At 51.8% G+C, this 12,412-nt stretch overlaps 1 protein-coding gene across 1 annotated transcript in view; it reads left to right on the forward strand.

The window, feature by feature from the left end:
- The first annotated feature begins 2,729 nt into the window (after positions 1–2,729).
- Positions 2,730–12,412, forward strand: part of EXOC3L4 (exocyst complex component 3 like 4) — a 37,244-nt gene continuing 27,561 nt past the window's right edge. The window contains exons 1-2 of the mRNA XM_009936845.2: positions 2,730–2,889; positions 4,596–4,995. Coding sequence (XP_009935147.2) covers positions 4,641–4,995 — 355 coding nt within the window. The 5' untranslated portion in view covers positions 2,730–2,889; positions 4,596–4,640. The remainder of the gene's footprint in view (positions 2,890–4,595; positions 4,996–12,412) is intronic.

Consider the following 12,412-nt stretch of genomic DNA (forward strand, 5'->3'; position numbering starts at 1 on the left):
CCGGTGCTTTCACCTGAATTTGCTAGGCTCTCTCTCACTTGTGATTTCTCATCCCATGTTTGCCTCCTTTTCTGTTTTCTTCTCCCAGACTGAGTTTGTCCTGGTGGGAAGGTCCACGTTTAACCTGGCCCACCAGCCTGCTGCTAGCTCAGGATGAGAGCTTCAATATCCAAACCCCCAGACAGTGATTAATCTGTTCTCACGACTGTGCCCAGAGACCCAAAAGCCAATTAAGCTGGTGCTGCTGGGTGGAAGGTAATTTCACAATGCTTCCTCCAGATGGCCAGATCTTTTCAGGAACATGTGTTCCCATTGATGGCAGGGCTGAACAACCGTACTGAGCACTGCGTGAACAACCGTACGGTGCAGCCAGGATGCTGCGTGGCTGTCTCTGCGTCCGTGGGTGGATTAGCAAAGGCTGAGCAGGAGACAATCTGAAGCACTGGTGGGGAAATACAGTTGGAGGCCACCTACTGCAAGGACTGGCTTTTCTCTCCAGTTCACTCATCCACTTCAAGTTAAGAGCATGGTTGTAACTTTAGCATCAGGGGGTTGCACCCTCCTGGTGGTTGGGGGGGACGGAGGAGCTTCCTAGGCCTGTGACGCCTGGCAGGGCTGGCTTGGGTGCCCCAAGGCTCACTGGGGACAGGGTGGTGTCCACATGGTACCCACTGCATTAAGGACCAAGAGTTTTTTAGTGCAAAGTTCTCTGAACTCTCACCATCTCCACCGTGGTACTGCTGAGAAGGTGTACACCTGATACTGCAGGGCTGTTAACGGTGGTGGCATGTGGCGGGCCAGGACTTCTTGAAGACTTTTTTCTCCAGGGGCTACAGAGAGTAAGAAGGGATAGATGTATTATAGCATCACCCATCTTCACCATTTAATTGAACTTCACTGGAACCGGTGGGTTTTTTCTTTGAAGCCCCCTCCTGGAGTAAGGAGACCCTTTTTTTTAAGGTTTCCTTTTTCTAGAAAATGAACTCTCACAGCTAGCTTGAGGGTTATGACCTTCTAGCAAAATTGACAGAAAACGGTGAACAACTGCACAACACAGTAAATTTTTTAGTTCTCATGACCTTCTAGGGCTAGACTCCTGGAATCAGCATTGCCTTGGTGGCATTTCCAGGAGAAGGTGAGCTGCTTGAGAGCTGGTGCTGGGAGAGAGCACTGGAAAGAGCTGTGGGGAGAGAGGTGACCTAAACTGTGAGGTGCAGATCTCCCCCGGCGTTGTGTTTATCAGCATCCCAGCAGGTCCTGGTGCTAGCTGTGGTTTGGGGTAGTTTACAGCTCCCAGGGGGGTCCAGATCAGACCCTGTCCATGCTCTGGCTGCACCCCAGCTGCAGCAAGCCCGTCTGTACAAACCAACACCCTGTAAATGCCTGGCGGAGGAGGCAATTGCCAACTGGGATCGAAAAAGGTTTAGTTGGACTTTGTGTCCGAATGGGCTTTCCACACCTCGGCATGTGCCTGAGTAAATAGCTCTCTCCCTTTGTCCCTGCTGTCATCCTGCCAGAGCGGCAGGAGCATTACCCATTGCAGTTTTCCCCAGCATGGCAGGGTGGTCTCCAGCTTAAACGTGGCTCAGAAGACCCAAGGACATGAAGCATAGCACTGGGTGGCCTGACTGGGGGATGCTTCAGGCAGGACTCCCCCTGCACCACAGGGATGCCCCAGATGATGCTCTGCCCAATCCCATCTCGCCATCAGGGCATCTTCCCACCAGCCCACGCTACCACTCTTCCCTCTTTAGTTCATCGTAATTACTCCCACCCCACACACTTTCCACCGCCTGGACATACAGCCTCTCCCTGCCATAGGGAAGTTATGAACCCCTTGTTCTCCTCCGCGCAGCACAAAGTCCAAATGCCACAGGAGTTCATTGCTTCACTAAATCTTCTGATCTCCCCCGTCACACTGACAGGTGATGTGCTGGCAGGCTCCTAAATAAAAGAAATGCACGCTGGCCACGGCACGGTGGCATCTCCTGGTTTACCCCTCTTTCTTTACAGCGGCGTCTCGGCCACCTGGGACTGCCCGGTGTGCCCAGTCGGACAGCCTGGCTCGCCTCCGTCCGGGCACTGCAGGCTCCCCAGGGTTAAATCACTTACACCACTCAATAACAAGCCAAGTGACTGTGTTTAATGGAGTTTAAACCTTCCAGCCCCCTGAATATTTTCACTGTTTTGCTTTGAGTTGCCTCTGATGTGCCCAAATGCTCTGGGGATGGAAGTATCCAGGGCCAGCATCTCCATGGAAATAAGTCCCTCTAGGGCAAAGTGAGGAGCGGGGAGGAGAATATATAAAAGTATAACCACAGGACACGGCCCTCCCCATCCCCCACCCATGCCTGGCAATCATTACTAGGACTGAGCCACCAGTGACCTCCAGAAACGGGGCAGAAGGGGTGAAATGCAGCCGTTCCCACACGGCAGCTCTGGAGCTCCTTTTGAAACCCCGCACCCAGACGCCGTGGGGCTTTGCCCCGCCGGGGCAGGACCAGGTGCCAAAACCCTTCTGCCCTGGAGACTGCCCTCAGCCAGCTCAGCCCAGCAGCTCGCCCTGTTGTCAACCCTCAGGTCTCACCTCCATCTCCACTTGTGGGTTAAATAATTAACCTTGAATGCCTGGAACTCGTTCCGCATTTGTCCCCCGCCTCTCACCTTCTTTAAAATACCCAAACATAATGAAAGTGAAACAGTACTGGAGTTTCTCCTTGGCAGCAAACAGACAAGGTGCTGGAAGTCTTAGGCAAGTGGGGACAGGCCATTTTTTCCACTTCCAACAGCCCTTTTCCAGAGGGCAAAGGAGGACGGAGGACGGCAGCATGCCTGGAGGGATCCCCTAGGCCAGTGCGGGCGTGCGGGACGGTGCTCCAGCCAGCTGAGGTGGGTGAGCTCGCCCGGACCCCTGCTCTGCAGAGCTGCCCACCCTCCGCTGCGTCTCCCCGGGATTTCCTGCAGCACCGGGCTGTGCTCCGTTTCTGTGGATCAAGCCTGCGTTATCCCAGCTCTCTGCGGAGAGGATCGATTTTGTTGGTACCAGGATGTGTACCCCTTCTCTTTCCTTGCTCGTGGGCTCGCATCTTATGGCCCTCCTTCCCTGGCTCCCCCCACCACACAGCTCACCCCTTCGATCGTTGCTGCTGCTCCACGCTGGCCACAGAGCCCCCAGGCAGGGTTTGAGCTAGAGACTCAGCCCCCTTCCTACTGAAATCCCTAGAAAATGGGGTGCCCTCCTCTCCCTCCCACCCTCTGTGTGGGCTGTGATGGGGTGAGCTCCTGAGCAAGGCAATGAAGGATTTCCTATTCCCCTGAGAAGGTGTGACGCAGGGTCTGAGCCCCACTGTGCGAGCAGCTCAGCAAACCCATGGGACAATGCAGTCCCTGCGGTCAATAATCATGCACAAGGGAGCCAAGCTCTGCCCAAACGTGGATTGAGGAAAACTGACATCTGTTTTCAGAGTCCCAAAATGTCTGTTCACTGCAATCATGTTTCAATCTCTGGCTTCTGTGAGCTGGACAGACCCAAGACAGGCAGTTCCCGGGTGACCGCAAGCGGTAGCTGTTTCTAATGACTCAAACTGATCGCTGAGCTGCCGTGAGCCTGCTGTGGGGAAACATGGCGTTGCCCATCCTCAGAGTTCTGCAGTGTGCAACATCCCTGTGAGCAGGCCGTGTTAGCCGGTGACCCGGTGAGAGCCCTTTGCAAGGCAGGGAAGGCAAAACCTCCCTCATCCCCCTTCCCAAGCCCCCGGGCCAGCCCTCAGGGTGGGCAGAGGGGAGCTATCTGTCTGCAGCAGGGCAGGAGCTGAGCAAGCGCAGGGGATGTGACTATAGCCCAGTAGCACTGACAGGATCACTTCTGTTGAAACCTGAAATCTCCTGCAGCATCTCCTGCAGCTCAGGCAGGGGCTTGCTTGGCCCTCAAGATAACCATTCTTGCCGTGCCAGGACACCGTGCTCCGAGGCAGGACGAGTGATTTGAACCCTTACTGCGTCACACAGCCTCCGGCACTTTAACCATGACAATTCGGAATGCGGAGATGACTGAGAGTTTGATGGAAGGGGCCAGAGCAGACCTCCACCACCCACCGGGGTCCGCTCACCCCTGGGCCACCTCCCAGCAGCAGCAGGTCAGGGCCCTGAGCAGGGCAGGAGCAGCAGCATGACCCAAATTTGCCACACCACATCAGAATGTAGCAACACCTCAGTGAGACTCAGGAATGGTTATCATTCCTACATGGCTGGAAACCCACCTAGAAGAACAGAAAGTATAAACATACCTTGTTACCAACCAAAATGGTACATTTACACAGATTTCAGCATCTCTGATGTTTAGTGATTCCTTGGCACTGGAGAAATAGCTGCCACTTGCCTGATTTATGGCTTTCCAGAGCTAAAAGCAGGCCAGCACCTGGTGTCTGCGGGTAGAGAGATTGTTTCAGTAGCTATGGGCTACAACAACTTGCTCTGTCCTTGGATCAGGCACAGGAAAGGGATGGGCCAGACTTTCAGTCCAGGACTGACTTTGGAGACACAGCAATACCCTGTTATGAACATCTCATCCAATTCTGCTGTTCTATGCATTTCAGGGATTACGGTCAACCTGTTTGGAAAACCCCTTGTCAAAAGACAAGATGAATAGAAATGCGGAGTTAGACCCAAGGAGTGTGACCTCAGAACCAGCCTCTCCGACTAACAGTGCAGGGGAGGAAAAGATGGAGGTTGCTTCTGAACTGAGCAGCCCAACTTTGCGTAGCAGGGACAGTGGGCTCTTTGAAAGAGGTATTAAAACAATGTTAAGCATCCGGTTATCGAAACGAAGTCCAAACAAAGAGAAAGCAAAGGAAGGTACTGGCACTTGGAAAGGAAAACGACTTTCTTTACGATTCTCCAAGAGCTACGAGGAGAACAAAACCACAATCTGTAATGGCATGGAGGAGATTGGTGAGAAGACAGAACCAGAGCCCATTCAAGGAAAACCTCTTTCAGGTAAGAAGCAAAACCACCAGTGTAATTTGCTTGGCAGAATATATGTAACCTTGAAGTAATTTACATTTTGCAAGTCTTGGGCCCAGCAGAGATACTAAAGAATCAGGCATCCCTTTACGGGGCAGAGACAACTGTCAGCCATTCCACAAACTCATTGGGGTGTTACCCGGCCCAGCCTGGGCAGGTCGCCTGTCACTGAACATGCTGCTCTGTGGCCTCCACTGCGTTAGTTTAACTGCATCAACAACCTACCTATCAACGCGTCAGCTCACCTATCAGCAGACATATCACCCAACATACATATCCATCACCGACCTGCTGAGCACAGTTTGAGAACTGCTGGTCTGACAAGATCTAGAAGTGCAAAGTGGGCTATTCCTACACTATTGCCTGCATTGCACTTCTGGATAACTTCTGCTCTGCAGGTCTCAGACTGATGGTCACCAGACTGTGTTCTGTAGGTTGCTGCAAGGCCTTGATGGGGAAAAAAGATGGTTTGGATGTAATCTGGTTCGGCACCTTCACCTTGGTTCCTAATCTTAGAGAATGCCTTGCAAAGACCTCAACAGATACTTCGCTCTCTTACACTGACTTTCCATCTATTCTTCTCACAACAGCAGTGCTGCAAGTATTTGTTCATTTTATTTTCCTCAGGCTGATTAGTCTCATGCCTTTAGTCAGTATTATATAGATAGGCCTTAGTCAAACTATAATAACTATCTTCAGCATACCTCTCACCTTTCCCCAAGCGTGGGAAGAATGTAATGACTTACATCTTGGTTTGAACACCTTTCTCAAGGTAGAGGTACTACAGTGTATCCAGCCAGGAGACAGGCTGAGGTGGGTCAACATGGCTTGACCTTTCCTCAGCCGAAATTTCTAGAAAAGAAATTCTTGGTCTACTGCATAGTATATTGTGGGGATCAGACAGAGGACTGACATATTCTCACTGCTGTAATCATAGAATGGGTTGGGTTGGAAGGGACCTTATACACCATCTAGTCCTACCCCCCTGCCATGGGGGGTGCTCAAAGCCCCAGCCAACCTGGCCTTGAACACTGCCAGGGGGGAACATCTATATCTTCTCTGGGCAACCTCTTCCAGTGCCTCGCTACCCTCAGGGTAAAGAATTTGTTTCTTTGATCTAATCGAAATCTAACCTCTTTCAGTTTGAAGTCATCGCCCCTTGTCCTATCCCTACAGGCCCTTGCAAAAAGTCCCTATCCAGCTTTCTTGTAGGCCACTTCAGGTACTGAAAGGCTGCTATAATGTCTCCCCAGAGCCTTTTCTTCTCCAGGCTGAACGACCCCAACTCTCTCAGCCTTTCCTCATCAGACAGGTGTTCCAGTCCTCTGGTCATAATGTGCTCCATTGTGCCATGAAGTTATTTACTGCTTTGCGCTGATGCATTGTGAGGTTGATAAGCTGGATCTGAGCCCACCTTATAAACTGTGCTAGTCTGTTCTCAAAGGGTCATAGATGAGGAGCGACAGGAAATGTTACTATAAGCCCTTTTCATCTCCTGCGATAACCAGGCTGAGGAATTGCACGAATAAGGCCCATCCTGTGGCCAATAACTCATGATTGGCCTGGGCTAGAGCAGCTCTGTCAGAAATACATCCCATCCTGAGATAAATATGGCAAGTGATGGAGACTCTACCATGTGTACCATTAAGCTGCGTAATGGTTAATTGCCTTTCAATTGTCTTCCTTCAACCACCAGCTGGCTCATCTTGTATTGCTAAATTAAAGATTCATTTAGCACCCAATATCACCTCCCTGAATAATTATCCTAGATAGTGATTAAATGGTGTTTTCTCACTTTGATAAACAGAACAGAATGTGTTCCTTTAGTCTCTCACTGCAAGCACTTGTGCAAACACAGGTTTTACATTAATTTATCTAGAAGAGACTATGCTAATTGGCACAATCTCCCTCCCCTCTGAGTGCAGAAGCAACTGTAGCTCCATATAGACAGTCAAAGCTCTATGCGTTGTATGCTGCATCAATAGTTGGGTTATTTGGTGTATTTCTGTCTTCATACAGATACTCTTACGCAGCACAGATTATTTGGTGCATATGGTACAAAATCTGTGTGCAGGCAAGTCCAAGGGCATAAATTATGGGCTATGAATCAGTGCTTTATGTCTTCTTTGAACGCTCTCCAATTTTTCTGTATCATTTTATACGTGTATGTCCCAGAGGCAGTGGCCACACAGAATCACACAGAATCACAGAATGGTAGGGGTTGGAAGCGACCTCTGTGGGTCATCTAGTCCAACCCTCCTGCCAAAGCAGGGTCACCTACAGTAGGCTGTAGAGGACCTTGTCCAGGCAGGTCTTAAATATCTCCAGAGAAGGAGACTCCACACACACATGCCTAAATAACACCCTTTCCCTTCTCCTCTTTAATATTTGCCTTATGCCCAGTATCACAATGGAATATCCTGTTCAGAGCATTTGTTATGATGCTGGAGATGGTGAGAGCTTCCTGGGGCCTCCCAAAAGTTAAAAATGCTCTTGGATCTCCCCAAAACACAGCACGTACTTCTTATGTTACTGGCAAGTAGGCAGTGGTTCTTGCACCAGCAAGGCTTTGAAAAAGAAATGAGAAACTCAGTAGACCTCAGCCACTTTGAGGGTAACAGTATTTGGTAACCTTCACCCAACATCAGCCAGTATTGGTAGTGGGTGCCAAAAGCAAAGCAGGTGGGGAAAACCCACATGAGACTTGAGCCCTAGGAGAGAGCACCCACAGGTTTGGATCCCCCTCCAATGCACATACCTCCCCAAACCATCCAGTGACAGCAGCGCTCATCGCTTGGACAACAAATGTCACTGGTGAGAGGCAGTGCTTGGCATCCCACTGTAGGTTTATATACAGATGGTGAACAGCCAGGTCACCCAACCCTGAACCACCCCAGCCGGGTGAACACCACATGCCTGGCATACTTTGGTGTTTCTCCATTTGCTTCTGCTGGGACTCTGGGACCACCATCCCAGAAACTCTCCTCATTCCCCAGTCAAAGGGATTTGCAGATTGCAATAACTGCAGAGCTGAGAAGCTGTAGCTTCTGTTCCTGCAGAAGTCCCTCTTTTTGTTTGAGAAAAGGCTGAGGACCACAGGCATTCACAGAACACCTCCTAAATGTCTGGAACAGGTAAGAGGTGTCTCTCAGAGGCCATTTGCTGTGGTAGGAAAGAGTGGCCAGTCACAGACTGACTATTCTCTGACGTTCTGTCTTGGTCCCTACATCTCAAGGAGTCCTCAAAACACAAATCACCAGTGACTACCTCTCCAGTTTGCATTAGTATTTTGCTCAGCCCTCAGAAATGCAGGAGCCAGTTTAGCTGTGATATTATTTGGGGATGTGTCTTAGAAAAAATGGATAATGCAGAAAATCAAGGCAGGAGAGGAGCCTGATGTTTGCCCAAGGTTACCTCTGAACTGGGAATGTTCCCCAAAATGTATCAGGACCGTCCCCAAGCCACTATCCCACTCCCCTAGGACCGTGGCATCTCTGGAGAACATGCTGGTAAGTAGGCTGGGGGCAGACATGACCATCTGGTGAGATGTCCAACCTGGGAGCTCAGGAGGCCCGGAGGGGTCTGTCATGCTGTGCTCCCTCCCGCCCCTCCAGCCAGACCCCTGGGCACTTTTCCTGCCTTCTCGGGTGACACGCTGAAATGCCCTTTCAGCCAGAGATGCCAGAGCTGGGCTGCACTGCTATGGCCAACTCAGCAGCAGAGCTGCGCTGAGCACACTGACTGTGCTGGGAAACAAGGGCACCTGTGCTAAAGGAAATCCTGCTGGTAGGTTATATCCCAAACTGTCCCTGCTGCCAGTCCCATTTCAGCTCCACACTAACAGAGGAGCAGAGCCAGAGGCGGTTTTGTGCAGCCTGGCACCCTAGTGTCCCTCTGTGCAGCCTTTTTAGCCATTTCTTGAGGTTTTCCTGCAGGGCTATAATCAGGTTTTTGGATATTTCCTACCTCTGAAACAGAATCACAGAATCACAGAATCACAGAATAGTAGGGGTTGGAAGGGACCTCTGTGGGTCATCTAGTCCAACCCTCCTGCCGAAGCAGGGTCACCTACAGCAGGCTGCACAGGACCTTGTCCAGGCGGGTCTTGAATATCTCCAGAGAAGGAGACTCCACAACCTCCCTGGGCAGCCTGTTCCAGGGCTCCGTCACCCTCAGAGGGAAGAAGTTCTTCCTCATGTTCAGACGGAACTTCCTGTGCCTCAGTTTGTGCCCATTGCCCCTTGTCCTGTCACTGGGCACCACTGAAAAGAGCTTGGCCCCATCCTCCTGACACCCACCCTTCAGATATTTATAAGCATTTATAAGGTCCCCTCGCAGCCTTCTCTTCTTCAGGCTGAACAAGCCCAGCTCCCTCAGCCTCTCCTCGTAGGGGAGATGTTCCAGTCCCCTCATCATCCTTGTAGCCCTCCGCTGGACTCTCTCCAGTAGCTCTTCATCTTTCTTGAAGTGGGGAGCCCAGAACTGGACGCAGTACTCCAGATGAGGCCTCACCAGGGCAGTGTAGAGGGGAAGGAGAACCTCCCTCGTCCTGCTGGCCACACTCTTCTTGATGCACCCCAGGATCCCATTGGCTTTCTTGGCAGCCAGGGCACACTGCTGGCTCATGGTTAACCTGTCGTCCACCAGGACACCCAGGTCCCTCTCCACAGAGCTGCACTCCAGCAGGTCCACCCCAAGCCTGTACTGGTGTATGAGGTTGTTCCTCCCCAGGTGCAGGACCCTGCATTTGCCTTTGTTGAACCTCATCAGGTTCCTCTCTGCCCAGCTTTCCAGCCTATCCAGGTCACGCTGAATGGCAGCACAGCCTTCCGGTGTATCTACCACACCTCCCAGTTTGGTGTCATCAGCAAACTTGCTGAGGGTACATTCTAACTCTTCATCCAGGTCGTTGATGAAGAAGTTAAACAAGACTGGGCCCAGTACTGACCCCTGGGGGACACCACTTGTTACCAGCCTCCAACTAGACTGAGAGCCGCTGATGACAACCCTCTGAGTTCTGCCATTCAGCCAGTTCTCTATCCACTTCACCGACCACTCATCCAGCCCACACTTCCTGAGCTTCCCTAGGAGGATATCATGGGAGACTGTGTCAAAAGCCTTGCTGAAGTCCAGGTAGACAACATCCACGGCTCTCCCTTCGTCTACCCAGCCAGTCATGTCATCGTAGAAAGCTATTAGATTGGTCAGGCATGATTTCCCCTTGGTGAATCCATGCTGACTACTCCTGATAACCTTCTTTTCTTCCACTTGCTTCATGATGGCCTCCAGGATAAGCTGCTCCATCACCTTTCCCGGGATGGAGGTGAGGCTGACCGGCCTGTAGTTCCCTGGGTCCTCCTTCTTGCCCTTTTTGAAGATTGGAGTGACATTGACCTTTCTCCAGTCCTCGGGCACCTCTCCTGTCCTCCAGGACCTCACAAAGATGATGGAGAGTGGCTCAGCAATGACATCCGCCAGCTCCCTCAGCACTCATGGGTGCATTCCATCGGGGCCCATGAATTTGTGGACATCCAGATCGCTTAAGCGATCCCTCACACAGTCCTCCTCGACCAAGGGAAAGTCGTCCTCTCTGTAGGCTTCTTCTCTTACCTCCGGGGCCTGGGATTCCTGAGGGCCAGTCTTAGCACTGAAGACTGAAGCAAAGAAGGCATTCAGTAGCTCTGCCTTCTCCGCATCCTCCGTCACCAGGACACCCGCCTCATTCAGCAGCGGCCCCACATTGGCCCTAGCCTTTCTTTTGCTGCTGATGTGGTTGAAGAAGCCCTTCTTGTTGTTTTTGACATCCCTTGCCAGCTTCAATTCCAGGTGGGCCTTGGCCTTCCTCGTCGCATCCCTGCATGCTCTCACCACATTTCTGTACTCTTCCCAAGTGGCCTGCCCCTCTTTCCACATTCCATGGACCTTTCTCTTCTGCCTGATCTCTGCTAGAAGCTCCTTGTTTAACCATGCAGGTCTCCTGCCTCCTTTGCTCGATTTCTTTCTCAGGGGGATGCATTGCTCCTGTGCATGGAAGAAGTGTTGTTTAAAGAGCGACCAGCGCTCATGGACCCCCCTGCCTTGGAGAGCCCTGGCCCATGGGATTCCTCCCAGTAGCTCCTTGAAGAGGCCAAAGTCAGCCCTCCTGAGGTCCAGGGTTTTGATCCTGCTTATCGCCCTGCTTCCTCCACGCAGGATCCTGAACTCGACCATTTCATGGTCACTGCAGCCGAGTCTACCTCCGACCTTCACATCCTCCACCAGTCCCTCCTTGTTTGTTAACACAAGGTCCAGCAGCGCGCCTTTCCTTGTTGGTTCCTCTACCACTTGCATCAGAAAGTTATCATCGATGCTCTGTAGGAACCTCCTGGATTGCGCCTGCCTAGCTGTATGGTCTTCCCAGCTGATGTCAGGGTGGTTGAAGTCCCCCATGAGAACCAGGGCCTGTGACTGTGAGGCTGCTTGCAGCTGCCTGTAGAAGGCCTCATCAACCTCCTCCTCCTGGTCAGGTGGCCTGTAGTACACACCCACCGTAATGTCACCCTTATGAGCCTGTCCCTTAATTCTAACCCACAAGCTTTCAACTTGTTCCTTATTTGCCCCCAGGCCAAGCTCAATGCATTCTACTTGCTCCCTCACATATAGAGCAACTCCCCCACCTCTCCTTGTTGGTCTGTCTTTCCTAAAGAGTCTGTAGCCATCTATGACAGCATGCCAGTCATGCGAGCTGTCCCACCACGTTTCTGTGATGGCGACCAAGTCGTAGCCGTCCTGCTGTATAATGGCTTCCAGCTCCTCCTGTTTATTGCCCATGCTACGTGCATTGGTGTAAACACACTTGAGCTGGGCTGTCGATCTCACCCCTGGCCTTGGCATGCCAAGCCTGGGCTCATCCCTAGTGAGCTGGGCAATATCCCCTTCCCCCTTCAAAACTAGTTTAAAGCCCTCTCAATGAGCCCCGCCAGCTCGTGGCCAAGAATTCTTTTTCCCCTTTGAGAAAGCTGAGTGCCACCTGTCGCCAGCAGGCCCGGTGCTGTGTACACATCCCCATGATCAAAGAGGCCAAAATTTGACCGATGGCACCAGTCTCTGAGCCACCTGTTAACCAGGTGAGTTTTCCTGCCCCTTTCAGTGCTGTTCCCTGCCACTGATGGGATGGAGGAAAACACCACCTGCGCCCCTGATCCCTCAACCAATCGCCCCAGTGCCCTGAAGTCCCTTTTGATGGCCTTGGGACTTCTCTCTGCGATCTCGTCCCCGCCAACCTGCATTACCAAGAGGGGGTAGTAATCAGAAGGCCGCACCAGACCAGAGAGTTCCTTAGCAACATCCCTAACCCAGGCCCCAGGGAGGCAGCAGACTTCCCTGTGGGATGGGTCCGGTCGGCAGATCG

Source organism: Opisthocomus hoazin, chromosome 7 (genome assembly GCF_030867145.1).
Source record: "Opisthocomus hoazin isolate bOpiHoa1 chromosome 7, bOpiHoa1.hap1, whole genome shotgun sequence".
NCBI lineage: Eukaryota > Metazoa > Chordata > Aves > Opisthocomiformes > Opisthocomidae > Opisthocomus > Opisthocomus hoazin.